The following is a 21,863-nucleotide window of genomic DNA, read 5'->3' as shown; positions in this document are numbered from 1 at the left end:
GCCTTGGAACTGGCGCATCCATGGCCATGGGTCAATATTGGATCTCGAGAGAGACAGAAGATTAGAACCAATACGTCTGGAGAGATGTGGAGCCTTAGTTATATCTCATACTCGTACACGGCTGTGATGACCGGTTGCGGTAATAAGGCAGCCAAGCACACAGCATCAGCTGGCAGACAAAGGAGACATGTACGTGAAACACTCACCGAACACAGAAAAAAAAATTACTGGCAATTGTAAAAGAGTGATTTTAAATGCAAGTTAGTTCTGGGTTTCTTGGTGTAACGTTATCGTAATTAGTGTTACCCTACTTCAGGGTCAGGGTTTAGGTTGTGCAGGGTTAGTTTAACCCTAATTTAGGGTTAGCTAACCCTTAGCCAATAGTGATAAGTCAAAGATGAAGTCAAAGTCATCAGGTATATTGCATATTTGAGCATGAGACATGATACTAGATATCAAATGTGTCAAAGATGATGTCGTCTATCATAATGACCATTCACAGTATCATTTTGAAAAGAATTTTCTGTACCAAACACTGTGGATGAAGTATTGTTACAAACCTTCTTCTATTGCAGCTATATCTTTTCACAGTCCATACTGGTGTATACATTAAAAATGTAACGTTACACATCACATCACAATTCCTTTCAATACTGAATAATGCTTTTTATTCAAAAGTGATGTTAATATCATCAATGCATTCAAAGGATTTTCAGATGTTCTTGAATTGCAACCAAGTATGATGCATCATAAATATTATTTTTATAAACATTAATATCCACTTTACAGAGATTTCTGGTGATGTCAGTATGAAAACAGTTGATATGATTATGAAACTGTGTAAAAAAAAAGGAGTTAAAAGATAATCAGTAAGAAGGTCCTTTGAAAAGTTTGACAAAATATTTTTTTTAATCTTTTACAGAAATCTACATCACAGTCCTTCTAGTGTGAAACTCCTTCCATCTTACATGCCAGTTTATAGCTATTCTGCCAGCTTAGACAGACTGAGACAGCAACTAGTGTAATATAAAACAGGTAGATGAAGTAATGTCTTGGCTATATTGCATGTTGATACTTTCCTTGAACCTCCCCTGCTGTTGACTGCTTTTCAGACATAGATCTGTTTGTGTTGTTTCATGATTAGGAAAGGGCATTTGAAATACTATCAATCTACCTTGCACATATGACTTTTTAAAATTAGAATAGACAATAGAATCTTCTAAATGGGACATTTCTAAACCTAAATGGCAGTGATCTCAGTCAGTATTATCTGAAGTCTGGTTTGAGTGTCCAAACACCGTCCCCAGCTGGACCTCTGTGGAAGGTACAGATTCGATTCAGCATGGAACGGAACACAACATTCTTATTGGTCCCTAGCTTCCCCTTGAACTCATTCAGCAGCTCATCAGTGGTAGCCTGTCCATCATGGCTTGCCTGGAACGCGATATAGTTTCTAATTTCCACAATCATCTCGTCATACTCGGACCCAACAGGCGCTGTCGGTGCTTCTGGGCTGTTATCCTCGTCACCGCTGTCGTTGCCCGCCTCCAGCGACAGTTTCATGTGATTCCGAAGGCGCATCTGATTGAGGAGGCTTTCTGAGGAGACGTCTTCTGAAGCAGATTTTGTACCAGCCACGTGGCCGCTGAAGTGCTTCTTCTTTGGGATGACAAACTTTGCAGCCTTGGCCTCTGGCTTTCCAGTTCCACAGGCACCTGCTGCAGCTGAGGTTTTCTTCTTACCAAACCTTGGTCTGTAGTGACAGAACAGGTTATCAGAACAACTTCATCAACGATGAAAGAAATGAATAATCTACAGATCTTAACATGCCAAAATAAAACATACAACTGGCTATAAAGTGCAGAATTTGATGTTTACACTCAGTTAATCTGCACTTCCTATGCTCAAGCAGATATAAAGCTTGCAAAGACACTGCGTCAATCTGCTTAGTATGCTGAAAGGAAATATGAAGCACAGACTGCTAGGCCGTCCCACAACAGAAAAGAAACTCTAAAAGCTAAGGGAGCTCGTGAGACAGAAGACACAGTGGAAAGAGATAAAGAAAGACTAAATGTAGCTGCAGGACGTTTTTGTATGACTGCAGATGCAGAATACAGTGGATGATGATGAATCTGCACTTACCTTTGTTTGACACCAGGAGGCGCCCCTGAGCCACCGTGTCGGCCTGTCCAGGTGGGCACACCTGACGAGGCCCCCAGACACTGCTGTCTTGTCCGCTTCAGGGTCCTGGCCGCCTCCTTGGCCACCCGGTCAGCCTCCCCCTCCACCAGCAGGTAGTCTGGGTTGGAGGACATCATGATCTTGTCGTGCTGCAGGGCACTGTGAACTCCTGAAACAAACATCTGCATTAATGATGTTTCCACACATCACAAAGGGAGCACATAAAATAAACTATAAAAATCTTTCTGTTCAGTTTGTGCCCGATCAGATCTTTGAAAAGACTCTTAATCAAATGACATATACCAGTACAAGTGGAAAGATTTCAATAAGTTCCAATCAAATTTACATGAAAGCACAATCAAATTTCAATAAAGTTAAATGAAACTGCCCCTAACCTGACTTCTTGAAGAGTTTCTTTAAGACATAGTCCTCAGTAGCCTTGTGTGAAGCCTCCTCCTCTTGAGCTGATGACCGATAAGCAGAATGACGGGCGAGGTATTGTATCCTCTCTCCTTCCAAAGCTGAATAGGAAATTTATAACTAAATCAGGACTTGTCTATACCAACTTGAATACATAATAAATTAAAGAAACGACTGCTTAAAGTTTAAAACTTAAGACAAAGCCATAGTAAGATATAAAGATTTCACCAATGAATGAAGTTTTGTTTTGTTTTGCCACAACAATTGGTCTATAAACTGTACCTACCTGCATCCTTCCTCTTCTTTTTCTTTAGTTTCTTTCCCCGCTCATGTGATGTTGATGGTTTGCATGCACGAGTTGATGCACCAGTTACCAACTTGGCAACGATGGTAGATTTCTCTGGAATGTTGCTCTGTGAGGTAGTTACTTGGTTCAATTCCTGAGTTTCCTGAGTTAATGTCTTGTTGTCACCATTACTCCTCTGCTCTTTGCTGTTGCTTTCACTTGGTTCATCTCCATTGCAGACAGGACTGCTGCCAGATTCCTCACCATTTGCTGACACTTTCTTCATTACTGAGTTCAAGGTGGAATTTCCCAGCTTCCATTTTGCCAGGAGTCTGCTGACTGTTGCCTTGTCCTTGGGGCTGTCTGGCGACGACCTTTTCTCAGCTGTTTTCTCTTTCCTTCTGGGCAGCAACTTCCCATCAGGCTTTGCCACTTTCTCTGCAATCTTCACCTTTCTTGTGTCAACTTTGACCTCTGACCCTGTGCCGGCAAAGATGGCGCCCGTCTCGGTGCCTTCCTTGTTGTCGTCGCAGGTCAGGGTGAACAGCTCGTACATGTCGTTGGACTTGAAGAACCGCCGCTGCCGGGGGTCCTTGAGAACCCGGTTGGTCAGGAACTGTTTGAAGATCTGCCGGTGGTAAATCTTCTCCTCGATGGTGCCGGTGGTGAGCAGGCGGTAGATGGTGACGTCCTGGTTCTGGCCGATGCGCCAGGCCCTCTCCCGCGCCTGCATGTCCGTGCTCGGGTTCCAGTCAGGGTCAAAGATGATGACGCGGTTGGCTCCGGTAAGGTTGACCCCAAGGCCACCGACTCGCGTGGTCAGCAGGAATACAAAAATGGAGGTGTCCTGCAGAGACATTAGTAATTCAAATGCAAGGTTAATTCAAACAGCTCGCAAAGCATAGGTTCCTAACATAATATCTAAACATCAATCCATAGAAGGAAAGCTTTCTATTGCTTCCCATCCAACCATAGTATACAGTTACACAATATCAGACTTCAAATAGAGACAGATGAAAATGATTTGGTCTGCTATGTACAAGTGATCAGAGAATGTTGTAAACTAGACCCACAGACATCAAGTAATCCTATACAACAGAAGTAGACGTGTACCTTGTTAAACTTGGTGATTTTAGGTTGTCTGGATGAGATGGTGGTTGTTCCATCCATCCTCATGTAGGTGTAGTTCTGGTCCTGAACAAACTCCTCCATCAGGTCCAGCATCTGGCAGGGAGGAAAGCAGGTAAAGTCCTTCAACATCACAATAGAGTAATCCAGCCTACGCACATTAAGATAGATCTCAATCTTTATACACACTGCCCTACGGCTTTTGGAAACTCAGCACAGTGTATCATCCATCTGATAAAGGTTGAAAAGTTTGACTAAAAATTCAAGGCCAGTTCCCTTTTGTGTTAGATCTTACCAACACAGATGAGCTTTCATTCAGATACTGCCCTACATAGTGGAAAATTAGACAAAGCTTTGACAAAAAGTAATAAACTATTAAGTAATGAAACTAGTCATAAAGTCTTTTTGTTGAATGTGATAGTGTGATTGTTGCCCCACCTGTTTGCTCTGAGAGAAGAGCAGGACCCTGTGGCCCTGTTTGTGCCACATCTTCAGCAGGGTGTTGACAACAATCATCTTCCCCGAGCGCTTCCAGTACCCGTAGTGCTGGTCCTTAGTCAGGGTGCTCTCATCCGTCCCCACCATGATCCGTGGGCCTCCCGTCACAAGGTCGGGATGGTTACAGATCTTCCTCAGGGTTATCAGGCCTGCAAACACCTACAGTAGACGAGTAGAAGATGTGGAAGTAAGTCAAGATGTGATTTCCTTCAGTAACTCATCTGTATACAAGTTACACTTGTGTTTACTACTCATTTTCAGTTTCAGTAGTAAATACTCTCTAAAATGTCTGGATCTGACTCTTCAGAGGATTTGTCCAGCTAGCTACTTGATTTATTTATATAACAAAAATGTGACTATTTGACGCATGTGCATGATGCATTTTTTAAAAGACACCACAATAATTTCTATCCAAACCAATAAAGATTCATTTTGACACATGTTAATTTTATATCAAGGTATGGAATTCCTTGCACCTGATACTGGCCATCCAATATCTGCTGGCATTCCCTGGACCCCAGGTAGTCCTTGTATGCCTCCTTCTGTTCCTCAGTTATTCTGCAGAAAAGCACCTGAGAGGGATAGTGAATATGTCAGGCATTAGTCCAAATAGACCTGAGAAGACCCAACAACACAAATAGCATTGCTTATTATCATCATACATACAGTAATGATCTGCATTTGTGGGCCTACGAATAACACAAGAATACATTGTACCTGTTCACTCTTGTTGGGCAGATTGAGGTTCATCTTGACATCATTCTTCATCCTCCTGAGCAGGTAAGGGTTGATGGTGTCCCTCAGCACACAGGCACACTTGTAGGCTGTCTGGACCTGAAGATGGCAGAATTAAGTAACTCCATAAGAACAAACTGCAAATACCATTTTATTACAATACTTTACATAGTTTATTACTTTCCTGAACATGTCATAATTTTCAACTTTAACTGCTGATACAACGTTGTCTGTACAAGTCAATAGTAGGGAATAGGTACAAAATTCGGGTGTGTTTTATTCAAACAAGCATGCTTTGTGCACTTGAATCTATCATCTTGTCAGCTAAAAATGACCATACAAGTTACCATGAACTCTGAAATGTTTTCATAAAAGCAGAACTAGAATTACATCTTCAAGTACCACAGATGTTGATGTTACCTGTACAGGTGTGGCGTTAGCATATCCTCCCTGAGTGATGGGAACTGAGAACTGCTCCATGAACACTGGCAGTGTCCCCAGTTTGCCAGGGAACACAAAGTCACACAGAGACCACAGCTCACGCAGGTTATTCTGCATGGGAGACCCTGACAGGATGATCCTGGGAACAAAGCATTGTAGTCATGAGTCTCACTGGTAATGTGTCTAATAACTTAGAACTAATAATGTGGGATTTCAGATGTCACAAAATATCAACATTCAAGATGTTCAAAGCACATCCATATCAGCACAGACAGTGATAACTTATATGCATGACTGCAAATGTCCAGCACATCCCTACTAATTGAGTACTAGTCTTCTAAAAAAGAGATTTTCAAGAGAGTCAATGGTTTTGTTTATTATTGGACCAGTATTAGAAATACTGCTCCAATGATAAACTACTTGTTTGTACCTGTGAGATGTTCTGAACTGTTAACAGGCCAGTGTCTTACCTGTGAGGAGTTCTGAACTGTTTACAAGCCAGTGTGACTTTAGCGTCAGGGTTCCTGATCTTGTGTCCCTCGTCCAGGATGACATAGTGCCAGTCGTAGTGCAGGAGGGAGTCCTGTCTCAGGTTCACCTCCTGATAGGATGTCACCAGCACACCACGGTCTCGGGCAATCTCACGGATCAACCGGTCCTGATCAGACAGTTCACACAGCACTTGAGTTAGCTTTGAGAAATATTGATAGTACAGCAAGTTTGCAGTTATCCATGGAGATCTTGTATTCAAAATAATGCTGGTCAGTTATTTCATCAAAAGTGATAGAACACCATTGTACAGTGTATCACATAACGTAAGTGATTAAAGTCAACATTATGAGTAAATATTAGTAATCTTATGAGGACCCTTATTTTTGTAAGACTGTGAGGTTACCTTGTAGCCTCTAACAGGTTTCAGGAAGTGGCTGGAAAGAATAGAAATTGGCCAAATAGATAGAAAACATGCCAGGGGAGTTGGCCTAGGTTACAGTTTGCCACTCCCAAAGACCAACTGCCCTGGCATTTTATCTGTCTATTTGGCCAATTTCTACTCTTCCCAGCTACTTCTGAAAACATGGTAGATGCTAGTTACCTTTGATGTGGTGAAGGTGCCTGACTCGTGCAGTATGGCCACTCTCACACGGGGGAACCAGGTGTGGAACTCACGAACCCACTGATGTAACACTGTCACAGGGGCAACAATCATCACCGGGCCCAGACCTATATACCTGTACAACAATACATACAGGTTAGAAACATCAATACACATGGAACTATCACAAATACCGCTATAACACTGTCACAGGGGCAACAATCTGAACTGGGACCTACATCCTACATACAACAATACATGAGAACATGTGTAGCATTTATACCTGTACAATAATACATGTACATACATTTGTACATGTATATGGACTTCTCACATTATGTGTGGAACTATTGCAAACACTGGTATAACACTGTCACAGATAACAAGGGCACTGGCAAAAAGATCTTCCTACTTACAAAACAAAAACAGGTGCATAAAAATGAGTTACAACTGTTACAATATCATCAAAATTTTTAGCAGGAGGAACATTGCTCTAGTGTATGTGACGACTTACTTGGTCATGATGCCCCTGTTCCTGACCTTGCCGTAGTGCAGGCCGTACAGAAACACGATGGCTTGGATAGTCTTCCCCAGCCCCATCTCATCTCCCATGATGCCTCCTGCCTGCTGACTGTGCAGCTCCCACAACCACCTCACTCCTGTCTGCTGGTACCTGCCACAGGACAGAACAAAAAGACAGAACCTTACATACCTTTACTGTCATTGATGACATGCATCCGAAACAGAGATTCATCAACAGTCTACATGAAGCTCAACATTAAGTACCTAGTAGCTCCAATGCATTAGCTATGGCATTTATCTTTTCTTGGAAAATTCTAACCTATAAGCAGATCCCTCTCGGTGGCAAAAAGACAGTATCAAATTGGCCAGGCAGTATCCATTAGCCAGAGAAGGTCCGCGGCCACCGACGGTGGGGGTCAGGACAAAAAGAAACAGCCATATATAAAAATGTAACGATCATTCCCCCACAACCTCTGCTTGGAGAGTAGGAAAATTCCACATGTGCACAAAATAAGTGTATTGACACTTATAAAGACATTCTGTAAAAGCCTTAATTTTTTATACCCCATGTATACCTGTACAGTCTACTACCCAAGTCCTATCAAAGAGAAGATTTACCACTTGAAACTATCTCTATGTCTACCCCGTACTTGTAGAGTTTGTTCCATGTCTCCCCTGGCAGTTTGAATCCCCCGTCCATCTCCACATCTGACGCCTCACTCTCACTGTCCTCACCAGCTTCCTGACGCACCTGCTTCTGTCGTAGCTTCTCCTTGTGATTTTGCCTGGACAACAAACAACAACGATACTTCATAAATAAAACAAGTAAAGCTTCGGAAGTTGTTGCAATAAAATATAGCTACCTGATACACATGTTCCTGGGGTACTAGTGGCCTCCATGGATCAATGCCAAAAACAGTTTAACCTTCCTTGCTAACATACTGCATATCAATCTTTATTACTAATTTGGCCTTTTCTTAGCAGTCTTTTAGTGTTCATTGTACAGTATTGTCTTCCTATTTATTCACATAAGAAAACACACAGATACATGTAGTGTACTTGTTTTGTATTTCAAATAAGAGAGTGGTGCTTGTTACATCTACGTGTACCAAACATGGCCTACTACTCCTTGTATGAATAAGGCTCTATCTATAAAACAAACCCACCTGAGTCTCTTGTGGAAGTACCTGAGGTTGCCATCATCCCTGCACCTGTGCTGAGATTTCTTCTGCTTTTCTTCCTCCTCATCCTCCCCACTGGAGTCATGGGGGCCGGCCAGGCCGCTGTAGTCCATGTTGTGCTTGGACTTCCTCTTCACTGCTTTCTTCTTCTCAGATGCATCATCTGTGGACAAAAAAGTCCTGTTTTAAACACAAAAGTTTGTCACATGCTATGAATGCCTGAAAATGGTTCACTTTGCAGAATTTAGCATGGTAACAATGACTTTATTGATATCTGGAGTTACTTGCACCATCTAAGCAAGCTAAGTCTCACCAGATAAGTCTCTGATGTCCACATCGTCTAACCAGGAGTCCTTCATCTCTTGCTTGGAAGGCACATACTCATCATCACTGTCTGACCAACCACCACCTGACACATCACTGTCATCACTGTTCCGTATCCTTCCACCCAGCCTGGGACTATTGCCTTTCCTGATACGGGGAGAGGAACTGTTGGAAGAGTCATTCCACATATCTGGTGATTCCCTCTTCAGTTTTGGAGGTGCAGATTTTGACTTTACTAATGTGGGACTATCAGCAGAGCCTTCTGATGCTGACAAAGACTGTCTCCTTCTGCCTTTTTCATTATTTGACATCTTCTTAGATGTCTTGTTTTTCTTAGTAGGTGTCTCTGGGTCCTCACTGTCATTTCTTCTTTTTGTCTTGACTTGCTTCTGCTTGACCTATTTTTTTCTTTTGCTTTGACAGTTGGTCTTGTTTAGCAAGGTACTTCTCAAAGTCTGACATGACGTCTGTCACAATTTTCTTTGGTCCTCGAGGCTTGGCAGCGTCAGCTGTGGCAGGAGTGGGGTCAAAAGGAGTGATCTGTCCCGTCCTGATCAGACGTTCCCTCTCAGTCTCCTGCTTATTAGCACCTGACATCAGGCCTTCCAGAGCTGATACATTATCTGTTGGGTCTGCGGAGAAGAAAACACCAAACCTCAACAAAGACATATATGCAGACATGTCTACACTCCTTGCCTAGTAATAGGGTTAGTATTGTTGCATGCATGTCAAAGAGTTGGGACTTTTAACTGTGGGTATGATTTGAATTCTTAATGATTGAATATCAGAGGAACAAAAGTGGACAATTTACTGAATACTCAAGATAGGCCTGAATAGCACAGGAAGAAAGTGTTCTTCTAAAACACATTAAGAAAGACAACAGTCTGAAGTACCAGGTTCCTCCTCCTCCTCCACATCAGGCTCATCAGTGTCCCCTCCCAGGATGTTCATCAGCTTCTTGTGTTTGGCTCGGAGCTTCTTCAACTGCTTCAGCTGGAATAAACACATCAACTCATCAATGCCTGGAAAGTATCCTGTTGGGTTTTCAATATTTCCTTTCATATTTTCTTCATTTTTCCCAGTCTTTAGACTATATTTATCCACTTCAAATCATATTGTCATTTTATGACACCAGTGCATTTTATGTTGTCTGTCCTTTCAAATGATTTATGAGAGGTAGGATATAGAAACTACAAAATGAATCTATTGTGTGACTTGTAAGTGAGTTCACCTTGTTTTCCTTCTGTCTCTTGATGCTGTCCACCCTCCTCTGTACATCCCTGTTGTTCAGCCCAAAGGAAGCAGGCAGACCTGAGATGGCCCTGTCCATCCGAGTCACCTCCTGTTTCACTGACCTGCATCATACAACCAACTCCATTCAAATTTGGTAGACAAAACCAGATAAATGTATTGCATGAAGGGTTGCTACAGGCATATTTAAGAATACTATAATTGTAGGTCCCACCTGATGTCATCTAAGACATTCTTGAGTTCTCTTTCAGCTGAGGCCTTTCTTTTCTGTTCCATCTCTGCCTGCACAGCCAAGTCCACCTGGTACAACAGAGGGCAACTGGTCTATACATATGCATCTTATATATCATTATATGTTCCAAAATTGACAATGTTTATCATTATATGTTCCAAAATTGACAATGTAAATCTCAATGCAGCACTGGTTACAACACAAGTGAAATGTCCACAGTACAGATCAAGCAAGCCCACTTGTATAAGTCCAAGCTAAACTTAAGTAAAGTACTGTATGTGTCTCCCTACCTGACACATGATGCCATGTTCCAGCGTCTCCTGGTTGTACACATCCACCCCCAGCCCCTGCAGCTCCGAGGCCTGGTCCTGGGGAGCCACCGCCTGGATCTGACTGGTGTCTATACTAAACATGGACGGGCCTGATGGCTTTCCTGTGGTTATACCCTTGCTCAGGGCTTCAGCCAGCTCTAACGCTGCTTTGGCATCATCATCTAGAGCTTCATTACTGTTTACTGTTTCCAAAGTGAAGTTACTTGCTCCATCTACAGGTTCTAACTTTGGTATTATTTGCATCATTGGTGTTTGACTAGAATCAGTCATGGGCATCCCAGTAAGAGCAGCAGTGATACCAGGGTAGTCTGAGGACACAGTAGAAGACATGGGTTGTTCCAGTGGCAGGTTATTACCTGGTCCCAGATACACATTGCCCTGTCCTAACATATGAAGCTGTGGGTTGTAAAAACTGTTTAATGAACCAAAGCCATCATGCATGGCAGTACTGTTACCTAGTCCCAGATCACCCTGTCCTGACATTTGAAATTGCAGGTTGTGAAAACCGCTGAGATGTCCATCCACATCATTGCTGTTGCCCAGTCCCAGATTACCCTGTAGTGGCATTTGAGGTTGTGGGACCTGAAAAGTGTTCAAAGAACCAAGGCCATCCATGACATTGCTGGCAGCCTCCATGTTGAGTTGTTCTTGTTGTTCCACTCCTGTCTGGAACACAGGAGGCATGTCTTCTAGTGGAGTCTCCATTTCACTCAGGCTAGAACCTACATGTATGACACAAGAAGTAAACACAAGGTCAGGACATTTAAAATTTACCTGTATACAAAAGGTCATGGGCCATAGTATACAGTCTTGTTTAGGTAGTAGGGTGAGCTTATACTGTAAGTACTCTAATTCTTTGGGTTTAGAAATCACAAATAACAACAACACATATCTTGACAACAATATTGTATTCAAGTCTTCACCAAAAACTGCAAGTTACCATATCTTGCTAGTAAGTTGTTACGTTAGAAATTATACATAATTCATATTCTATTTGTGAGTAGTTGTTGTTTAATAGTTCAATATGCAACTGCAGCAAAATGCCTCCTGCTGTCCAATGTTGATTTCATAATTAGCGATTATGTAAACTAAAGATCAGTATAGTACCGTTACATCTAGGAATCAAAATGAAATCAACACAAACTTTAATCTGGGAAGGCAACGGTTTCGACCAACAGCTTCTATATATAAATAGGAGACGAAAACCTGTGTTTGTGGAACCGTGTTTGTGGAACCGTGTCCATGGAAGTGACTGTCCTGGGATGGCTTCGCATAACCGGTTATACAAGCAAATTGCACACGATTACGCAAGGTTTCTGCCCGAGTATTGTTGGTATAAAGCATCTTGTCGGGAATCTACCTGACCCTGCCTCTTCCTAATCGATCCTGATGACACATAGACTTGTGAATGATAAATAGGAAAGGTTTTACTCACCAGAACCACAGGAAAATACAAGGAATCTCCAACGTTTTTGTGGCAACTCCTGTCGGCTGCCGCCTGTCCACCATCATTACTCCGGATAGGTGTCTATGGTAGAATACATTCTGCCTGAACAATAGCGTGGTACTGCATATCCGCTTATACAAAAGAAATATTAGTTTTAAAGAAGTCAAACTCAAATTCTAAAAAAACAAAAGCATTTTGCTTGCACAAATTTTGCTCTAATTCTTTTAATCAACTTCGTCAAAAATGGGTTATACAGGCACAAAAAAGAATGCGCTGGTTGAACCAGGCCGGATAGCTGATCACAGGAAACGGAAGAAGCATTTTGCTGCCCTACATGTAAACACCAGCTCCGCGTGATCATGGCGAACCTTGTTTTGTTGAGCCTGATTTTCGTTACTTTTGGTGCAGGGCAAGGTTTCTCAGTACGGGACGCACCTGAAGTAAATGACAGGCCGATCATTGGTGAGTGCGGCAGAGTTGCAAGCTTCTTCCTTTGTACTGCTCTTCATTTTGCAGTGTCATGCATTTTGCATGCTAATTGTACGTAGCCAGAGGCTATTGCCCCCAAAAGAAAAAAAAATAGAGACTTTTTCTCTGTAAATGAGCTTTTTTTTGCTGCCTGTCAATAAGACCATTTTTTCCAGGTGCGAGATGCAGACCGTGCCTTTCAATAAGATTTTCACTAGTGACAAACTGTTACTGTTTAATAGTATAAGTATAAAAACACATGTAACCTATTGGTAGCGACTCTAAAATCGGGCGCTTTGTTGGCTCTCTTTATAATTATAGGCAATTTATAAAGACAGCCAACAAAGCGTCCAATTCCGGAGTCGCTACATGTCATCCATGTATTAATTGTTGGAATTGTTCCCCTTCCTCAAACACTCATGTGATTGCAACAGGTGCCTCATTACTTTGCTTTCATGTTTTATTAGATTTTTGCTTCCTCTGCAGGTGTACTTGCACAGGCTGCATATGGAGCAAAAGCAAAGTTTGGGAAAACCTACATCCCAGCTTCCTATATCAAGTACTTGGAGAGTGCAGGTGCACGAGTGGTGCCAATCAGGTTTGCTTCTTAATGTCAAATGTTGTCTGTTAAGTCCACTAAATATCATGTACCTGTAGTATGGCAGCATATGGTCAAATAAGTGACATGAGTTGAGTTGATGTATCTATGCAGGTACTGGTCTTTCCACTGATAACAAATTGGCCACCTTTGATATGTCATTTGCCTACAGGCAGCTAATGGTTACAGGTGGCCAATGGTTCCAGGCAGCCAATATAGAGTCCCCCCCCCCCCGAATCTGCTCGGAGATATCTAAATACATGTAACTTATATGTATGCTTGTTACAGCAACATGTTACTCCTTTGTCTACAATACATTGACACCATTTACTGTCCTCAGGGTTGACTTGTCAACAGCTGAATACACCAAGCTCTTCAACTCCTTAAATGGGTAAGTAGAAAAGTCATGACAGTGTGTAATCATAAAGCAGTATCGAATGGTGCAAGTTCTTGCCAGTCATTCACTATAGCTTGTTGTATTGACCACTAGTGACGCAGCATTTCTTCCTGTTGTTCAGAGTGCTATACCCAGGGGGCGCTGTTGACATGTTCACTTCTGGCTATGCCAAGTCAGCCAAGATATTTTATGATCTTGCTCTCAAGGTGAGGTTTACACTACCTTTTCTCGTCATCATTGTACGCAAGTAAAGACACTCTTCCACATTGTAATGTAGCAAAAGAAACTACTAGTAATTTTGCAGTGTGAGGGGCAATTTTCTAACTGATGAGAACAAAGGTACTTTTAGACATGCTATATTGTCATTCCTTTTCTAGATCTCTGTGTAATTTATCCCCTGGTCAGGTATATTTTGTACATCTCACTGAGTGACACATCTTAACCCTCAGGCCTTTGACCAGGGAGATTACTTCCCTGTGTGGGGGACGTGTATGGGGTTTGAGGAACTGACCGCCCTGACCAGTGGCAGGGATGTGCTGGCCAACTGCAAAGGAACAGAAAACAGATCTTACAAACTGAACTTTACCCCAGGTATATTAAAGGTCCTTAGATAGCCTGGATTGTGTAACAGGTAATGAATGAATGAACGAACAAACGAACGAACGAATAAATTAACTGGTAGCTCTGAATATCAAGGAACATCATCCTTCTTCAGGTGTGTACTTTGTATGAATGCCAAAGATGATTAGAATGTCTGTTTATTATCTGCTCTGGTTCTAATGAAAATACATTAGGATATGATAGGACCAAAAGTACCAAATGTATTTTAGTGGATGGATAGATGGGTGTGATTGTGCTAAAGTCGATCCTTTCTCTCCCCTAGACTACATGTCCAGCAGGATGTATGGTAAGGTTCCTGTGGACATCCTGACAGACTTGGCGACTTTACCTCTCACTTCAAACTTCCATCAGTACTGCCTCACACCTCAGGTAAGTTATAATAAGCTGGAAGAGTTTGTCAAAAATGTTAAAGGTGACCAAAAAAGTCTTGCAGGTAACAAGGTAGACTTAAAATATTTATTATGACTTTCTAAAGGATCCTGGGTTTTAACACCAATGATTTATTTTGAAGGGAAACAAAAAACTGTTTATGTTAATCTGATCTTGTAGTTGGCGTGCTACATGTCCAAGAGTGATAGACATTAACGTAGTAAAGTTCTTGACAACTCCTTTTTTGCTATCTGGCAGGCAGCTCAATGGAGATATCAGTTTTTAGTAGAGTATTAATCTTAATATTGATACATGTTTCAGAATGTCACAAATAATGCCAAGTTGAAGAACTTTTACAAGATTCTGTCAACAAATACTGATGACAATGGTTTGGAGTTTGTATCCAGCATGGAAGGTATGGTTTTGGGAGTTTTCTTTTGGTTCTAAAGCACTAGATAGAGGACATCATAGATAACCACAATTTACATTATACTATAGTGTTTATGCAGCTATAGAATAGGTAGTATTTGATGTATGGATTTGAATTTTTAACTGTATGGAAATTACAGCCTTTGGATTTCATGTTTCAAAATTTCATTATGTTTGACAGTGTTGCATTCTACATTCCACAATAATGGGTTACTTTATTACTGGTAGAGTATCACTGATAAACTTTTTGTATTCAAAATTTGAATTACTAATCTAAAGACTGACAGTAATCAACAGTCAGTTTTGATAAACTGACTTGACATTTAACAAAATTATTTCAGTCATAAATTCATGTATAACAACTCATGGTGACAGACATCTGGCCCGGGTTTTGCTGCGTGCACCAGTAGTGCCGATATAATTTTTGTTGTTTCTATTGCAGCTGTCAAATATCCTGTCTATGGCGTCCAGTGGCATCCAGAGAAGAACAACTTTGAATTTGGCTCTTTTCTGAACATCACACATTCAGATGCTGCAACCAGGGTGTCACAAGCCATGGCAAACTTCTTCATTAGTGAAGGTGGGTTAAAAGTTACTTTTTTCCTGTGTGATATAAAAGTATGAAAAGTGACTACCCCCGGTATCTGTTGAAGGCTACGATGAAACCTGTCTTCCTCCATTTGCTGCCTCAGTTCCTAAATCTTTCGCCAATAATTCCAAGATCAACTTTCATTCTTTCAATTTCCTATGATTGACTGAGAAGTTGCTTAACCTGTCCCTTTGATCCATAAAGTTAACTGTAGGAGAGCATAACAATTTCCATATCCCTGCTTTGCCATAGCCAGGAAAAGCACCCACAGGTTCCCCACCCCTGCAGAGGAAGTTGATGCCCTGATCTACAACTACCCGCCAGTGTACACCGGGAACATCAGCATCAATGATCAGACATACTTCTTTGACTGAAAGAGGTGTGTGACTTGCCTTAGCAGCCTGAAGAGATGAACATCTTCGGCTTATTTCTTTCTACTATCTCACTACCTGACTTACTAGCCTGCAGCCCCATTTCCTGGAGTCCTGGTTTTGCTGTCTGGATGGCTCACTGCGTTTCTAATTTACCAGCTGGCTTTCATTATGTTTACCTTTACAGAAGGAAAACATAATGTTTTTGCTCAGTTTCTTCTTCCCCACTTCTTCTCCAAACAAAAAAGTCAATGACCTGGACCAGACCAAGGTAACTGATGTAGCAGACACCCCGTGGTGTTGGGGTACATTTTGTAGCAGGACAGTTGGAGGGACAGGATATGTGCTTGACTCATAAATACAAACAGAGAAGTAGTTTGTTGGGCTAGACCATGTGAAGGTTAACATTATGCATTTACTTTGCAAATGTTACCTTTCTAGTTGACAATTGTGACTCGATTGTTGTTTTACATAGCCTCCTCTACCTGGCATTTCAAGGCTAACATATGTTTTGCTGTTCTGTGTTGACACATGCATCTGTGAACGGAAATGATGCAAATTTGATAAACAACTACATGTACTCATAACTTTGTCCTCTTCATTTCCAATTGGCACCCAATGCTGCAACTCTCATGAATCTGTATCAGCATCTGCATAGCCAGCATAACTGCCCTTCAGCATAACACACCTGCTTTGCAGGCACGCAGAGCAGCAAATAACTCTTCAAGTATGTTTTCAGGTGTTGCACACCAGTACATTTAGACATCTTATCAGGAAACTACCCTTTAGTCCAAGTTCAAGTGTCTATGACAAAAAGCTTCAAATAACAGACCTTTTGTCTTTATGTTGATCAGTCTTTTTTGTCTTTTTGACCCCAGCCAGGAGAAGTCAGCATGAGTTTCCCAGCCCAGAAGAAGAGAGAGCAGCTCTGATCTACAACTACACACCTGTGTACACCGGGAACACAGACACGGCACACTTCGAGCAGTGCTACTTTTTTGATTAGGAATCTATATCTAAAGGTTATTACAGGATGAAGGAAGTTATAGAATTATATGGTGGCATAGGGGTGTTAAAGGTAAAGGTAAGGATCGTTAAAGCAATAAGAACATAATGAGAGGCAAGACACTATTTTAGGATTTTAATTCTTCAGTCCATGTTTTTATATATATATGAGTGGTTTATTTCAATAACCGTTGCCACATACATAGCAGCCAAAACATTGGCTGAATTGCGTAGGGACAATCACAATTCGGATCGCAACGTGATTAAAACATATTACCTGCAATACTGTCAGCACTGTAAAACAGTGTATAGAAACGTGCAAATTGTACTTATATATCCGATGTTATGAATCTGTGTGTCAGTCAGTCTCAAAAGACTGACTTAACTGTCCAAAACAGGATGCTACCTCAGGAATTGTCAGATAACTTTCAGATAAAAATGATGCGTTAACTACAGAATTTTTGTACTTTGGCAGTGGTGAACATTTAGGGGTACAGATACATCGTCTGTGCTAATAATACTTTTTAGACTGAACTTGAATCCTATGTCATTGATGGCGACAAGAAAATTGGGGTTTTATGTCATTTAACTCATATTGTCCAGCTGGCAGAGTGCAAAACTTAGCATTCTATCTATATGGCTGTGCAAACTGTGGTTGTTTTTTTTAACCAAAATTTACATGTAATCTTTATGGTAGCCTGTAACAATCTGTGTGACAGTATTTCATATCATATTGCTGCTACGACTTGCAATTCGCAATCTTGCAAATCTTCATGAATTCAATTGTCCTTTGCGGTGATTATTATAAAGAATGCACTTTGGTAATGAAAAGATTTCTTGTGTCATTCTTTTTTTTTTCATTTGTGTAACAATAATGCCACATCATTTGCAAAGGTAAAGACGTTGATAATTGTGCGTAATTTGGAACAGGTGTTAATATCCAGGTGAATGCCAGAGGCAATGAAGCCAGACACATTCACATGTAGATAGCACAAGCAGCAGGGACACCCAGGGGATGGGCTGGGATCAAACAACGCATAATTGGTGGGTATAGGACACACCTGTGCAATCTTAAGTACCATACCCCCCCCATCAGATATGGCTGTTACGCCTGTCTCTTTCAGGGCAAACCATTCTGCCTACAACTGTCTATAGTGTATGGCACCTCTGCGGTGTACCAGAGGAATACTTCGTTAGGATTGAACAAAATTTAGTGTTTGTGTTATGTATGGGAGACTGTTTACATTGTACATCTGGACACTCCTTTTTACCCAGTTAATTGCTGGGCTGTCCTGCCTGAGGGTATGCAGACTTCCCTTTGTTTATATCTTGGAGCAGGTGGGCAGAGGGCCACATCATCCATTGCAAACTTTACCCAATGCCAAGAATTGTATTGACACTTCATTTTGTTCTAAAACCAATTTCCAAACCTTGTCTGTTATACACAAGTTGTAGAGGAATGCATGTTTCTGCACTAAAATATTATTGGTATGTGGGCACTACTAGCTAGATCTGTACTGATGACTACAGCTCAACCCTACCTTTGCATCTTTATTCATGACACAAGAGCCATAATTACAATCTACAGATATTTATTCAAGTGTGTGAATGAAGAGGTCCTTTCTGTTGGACCAGAGGAGACATCAAAGGAATCATAAGCATTTCTAAAGGGAAATCAAGTACAGCTTACCACAGACAGCTCTTTGACTGGAATGTTATTTACAATGGAAAAGAGGGGTTACGGCTTACGCATACAAAAATAAGACACCACCAGCTTCTACAACTTTCCCACTTTAAATAAGTTCACCTTTAGACTAAGTCAGAATAAGTAGGACTTTATATGGAATTTACTTTTAAACACTTCCCTACTGGGTCCCTAGTTCATGACATAACAATGAAACACACCGGATCACCTGTGTGGCTGATAAACTAATGTCTGGCCACTTAAACACAGGTGCATCTGTTTTAAGCACATCAAGCTATAAACAACAAAGTTCTTCTCTTGTAACTTCACTACACTGAAGACCAACAAAAAGTCTTCTGTCAGAGGGACAGTGCATAACAAAGCTGCTGAAGCAAACTTAGTATTGTGTCAACAGCCACTCTTCAGAGTATCACATGTCTACTAATGCTTTCAGTCCTTTTGTATATTAGTCAGTCCTTGTTCACTCTGTTCCTACATTTGTCCCTTCAGGACATACACCTCAGACATGAGGTCCTTGAGGTACTTTATTTCCCTCGTCATTTGATCAACCTTTTCCTTTAGCTCAGCGTTGCGCTTTTCCAGACCCTCGTGCTCTGAGAGCAGGTTTTGCTGTTCTGAGCGTTTCTTCTCACGGTAGCGCGTAGCTGCGTTCTTGTTCTGGTCCCGCTTCTTCTCTTTCTTCTGCCGTGGGCAGCCTGCTGCTGCTGTGCGAGCGGCGGTCTTCGTACGCGGGCTGCGCGACTTCTTGGCCTCTGGCTGTCCGACGGACGAAACATCAGACACACTTGAAGCGTGGCGTTTGCGGCCAGTGGGACTTGACGCGGGCGTTGACAGGTAGGACTCAGGGCTGGATGGTGGGGTAGGCTCACTGGTGGGTCCAACCAAAAGCTTTGCAAGCAGCTCAGTGGAGGCAAAGCTGTGCTGGCTTGGGGAGGAGGGCGCAGACACAGGAGGGGTGGACACTGTGCTGGACACTGCCGATGTGGTGAGGAAGTCTGCTCCGCTCAGGGAGGTGGCCACTGGAGTCAGGTCGGAGTAGCTCATGGGGGCCGGGAGCGGGCTGGGCTCTTCCTTCACGTTGGCCAGCAGAGGGAGCAGCTCGCTCGACCCTGGGGCCAGGAGGGGGCTGCCGATCCCAAACTCTGCCAGGGGCTTCTCCTCCACCATGTCCATGCCAAATGTGGACTCCAGGGTGAAGGGGCCCGAGGACATGGCAGACATGCTGTCCGACAGGGTTGTCGGGTTGGGCATGTTCATGTCCTGTGCCGTCTTCTCAATGAGAGACTCCAACAGGTTGAATTCTGTCATCCAATCCGCTTCAGGGAAAGGATCATCACCTGCATTAACACACAGTAAAAACTTCATTAGTACAATCTTATAATCCTAACAGCTAAAAAATAAAATAAAAAAAAAAAGGGACAAATTCTGGTCTGTTACCAACAAGGCCTATTGTCCCTATAGGAGCCATCCAACAGATGTGATCAGATCACACAAAACCATTAAGGGCTCAGGTAGGGCTGGGTAGCAACAGGGCTAAAAATAGCACCAATAGGGAAGCCCTGTCATTCCCTTTCATTTCATGCTAATCACCTGTTTTTCTCAAACAGGTCAGCTGCGACCAATGGGGCTTTGCATTTTGATGAATCTGTTTACCAGAAAGGAGCCGAAAACAGCTGACTCAGGGAAATTCAACAAGCCCCTGGGGAACCGTGACGTATCAGGATTCAAAACCTTGAGAAAAACATGTTTGTTCGCACAATGGCGCTGAGAAAAACAAGTCGTCACTTCCTGTCCCAAGGTCTGCTTATAGACAAAATGGTTGGTAACAGCCGGTGACATTCTATTTGGCAGAAAAAAAAACATTTTTAATGGAACTTACCAAGAGGAGGCAGCTCCAAGGGGCCCGTGAGATCGATGCCGACGGGCTGGAGTTGACTGCCTCCCGCGGTGGCTCCTGTGTTGCTCCCGGTGGCTTCAGGTTGGCCACTACCTTTGATCGGCGAGAACACGTCGTTGGGGAGCAGGTCCCCGCTCAGCAGGGACAGCTCGTCGCTGTACAGGCTCATGCTCAGACTCATCGCTCGTTTTTATTCTGAATACAGGGAAGAAAAGCTGACGTTCGGGTTCACGTTCAAGCTCAGTTCTGTCGAAGTCCGTTTCCGTTTGGGCCAAGATTATACTTGGTATGATGAAGCCATTTTGCGAACTGTGGGGACAAAAAACAAACAGCACAAATCAGTTTATGACCTTTTGCGATGATGGTAAACAAAATGCCTTCGCCAAGCCGCGCAAACCAGTTTCCTTTTGTGTACTGCATTATGACACACCATAAGCTGATGATCTCACCATGAAATATGCTACCAAACCATCCCGATACACAAAGGCACAAAATATTATATAAAACATCAGGCTGACAGTTTTACCACAACATCAACAGACACATAACTGACAAAATGTATCGTCATTTGAGTCACTCAAACAAGCAGTGAAGTTTAATCACGTTCACATAAGTCTTCCAAGAAATGCTGGGGGAAGAAGGAAGTGCGAACACGCCAGGCAGTAACCTATTTCTTGGACAAGCGGATGGCAACCCATTCGGGCTTTTTATTTTAACACCAGGCTGTCGCACACAACCAAGAACTGCTACATAACTAGATCTTCATATTATGTGATGCCTTAGAAAATACATTTTACTGGCATTTTGTCAACATTTGGACCAAAAATTTGGCATAATTAAAAGGGCGCCAAATAGTAACAAAACCGGATCTGTCTGGTCGAGGTGGCCACCATATTGTATTGCGACATAACCTTGTTACGAACTCTCTCCCTCTAAAATACATCATTTACGACACTAAATACCTACAGATGTTGGCAAAAGTGAATACTTACTCCATGGTGTGAAGTGCAGCGGTTGCCAATGCAATCCGCGGTCCTGTTATACGGCCATCCTGAAAGGATTTTCCGAGCAATCTGAATATACTTCTTCGTCGGTTGTGCATTGAGAGAAGAATGTAGACCAGACGGAGGGTCGGGGTTTTCAACTCCACATCACTTCTTGAACCGTGTATATTCCTCCGCCACAGGTACAATAATTATAAAATTCCGTATGAAAGAATATTTTTCAACACTCTAAGTCAATGTTTAGGCAAAGAAAATATTGTCTGACTGATGAACTGGTGATTTTATCCCTAAATTTATTAAAATTATTTTTATGAATGAGAACTAATTTTCGTACAGTGG

At 42.2% G+C, this 21,863-nt stretch overlaps 3 protein-coding genes across 4 annotated transcripts; 1 reads left to right on the top strand and 2 right to left on the bottom strand.

Moving 5' to 3' along the window:
- Positions 1–374: 374 nt before the first annotated feature.
- LOC109484002 (DNA excision repair protein ERCC-6-like) lies at positions 375–11,357 on the bottom strand. Its single transcript, XM_019787161.1, is given in 20 exon segments — positions 375–1,753; positions 2,143–2,350; positions 2,577–2,702; positions 2,888–3,734; positions 4,001–4,111; positions 4,454–4,672; positions 4,990–5,085; positions 5,231–5,347; positions 5,669–5,828; positions 6,160–6,347; positions 6,783–6,918; positions 7,297–7,455; positions 7,955–8,089; positions 8,471–8,648; positions 8,799–9,207; positions 9,209–9,441; positions 9,703–9,802; positions 10,041–10,164; positions 10,275–10,360; positions 10,583–11,357. Coding segments are annotated over 20 exon segments (4,866 nt in total). The 5' UTR covers positions 11,330–11,357; the 3' UTR covers positions 375–1,266.
- A 1,008-nt stretch (positions 11,358–12,365) lies between these two features.
- Positions 12,366–16,990, top strand: LOC109484058 (gamma-glutamyl hydrolase-like). Of its 2 annotated transcripts, XM_019787271.1 has the most exons (10): positions 12,366–12,533; positions 13,026–13,137; positions 13,478–13,528; positions 13,656–13,740; positions 13,984–14,125; positions 14,418–14,524; positions 14,846–14,939; positions 15,396–15,533; positions 15,795–15,921; positions 16,792–16,891. In XM_019787271.1, exons 1-9 carry the CDS (start codon positions 12,431–12,433, stop codon positions 15,914–15,916), a joined length of 954 nt encoding a protein of 317 aa, XP_019642830.1. In that variant the 5' UTR covers positions 12,366–12,430; the 3' UTR covers positions 15,917–15,921; positions 16,792–16,891. The 2 variants fall into 2 exon arrangements, with proteins under 2 accessions (XP_019642830.1, XP_019642820.1); XM_019787261.1 differs by lacking the exon at positions 15,795–15,921 and having other exon boundaries at positions 16,792–16,990.
- A 1,503-nt stretch (positions 16,991–18,493) lies between these two features.
- Positions 18,494–21,649, bottom strand: LOC109484052 (cyclic AMP-dependent transcription factor ATF-5-like). The gene is made up of 3 exons (XM_019787247.1): positions 21,513–21,649; positions 20,503–20,829; positions 18,494–19,960 (listed from the first exon to the last, which is right to left on the bottom strand). The coding sequence occupies exons 2-3, from the start codon at positions 20,699–20,701 to the stop codon at positions 19,095–19,097; spliced, it is 1,065 nt and encodes a 354-aa protein (XP_019642806.1). The 5' UTR covers positions 20,702–20,829; positions 21,513–21,649; the 3' UTR covers positions 18,494–19,094.
- Positions 21,650–21,863: the final 214 nt, after the last annotated feature.

Source organism: Branchiostoma belcheri, unplaced genomic scaffold, assembly GCF_001625305.1.
Source record: "Branchiostoma belcheri isolate BF01 breed outbred unplaced genomic scaffold, Haploidv18h27 scaffold11, whole genome shotgun sequence".
Classification (NCBI taxonomy): domain Eukaryota; kingdom Metazoa; phylum Chordata; class Leptocardii; order Amphioxiformes; family Branchiostomatidae; genus Branchiostoma; species Branchiostoma belcheri.
Note: the sequence above shows the minus strand (reverse complement) of the source record. Positions and strands in the feature narration are given on the sequence as shown.

Bases quoted from the DNA above. Each gene is read 5' to 3' on its own strand.
- LOC109484058 (XM_019787261.1), top strand. From the start codon at position 12,431: ATGGCGAACCTTGTTTTGTTGAGCCTGATTTTCGTTACTTTTGGTGCA. The intron at 14,525-14,845 runs GTAAGTTATAAT...TACATGTTTCAG, and splicing joins AGTACTGCCTCACACCTCAG to AATGTCACAAATAATGCCAA. The intron at 14,940-15,395 runs GTATGGTTTTGG...TTTCTATTGCAG, and splicing joins GTTTGTATCCAGCATGGAAG to CTGTCAAATATCCTGTCTAT.
- LOC109484052 (XM_019787247.1), bottom strand. From the start codon at position 20,701: ATGAGTCTGAGCATGAGCCTGTACAGCGACGAGCTGTCCCTGCTGAGC. The intron at 19,961-20,502 runs GTAAGTTCCATT...GTGTTAATGCAG, and splicing joins CTTGGAGCTGCCTCCTCTTG to GTGATGATCCTTTCCCTGAA.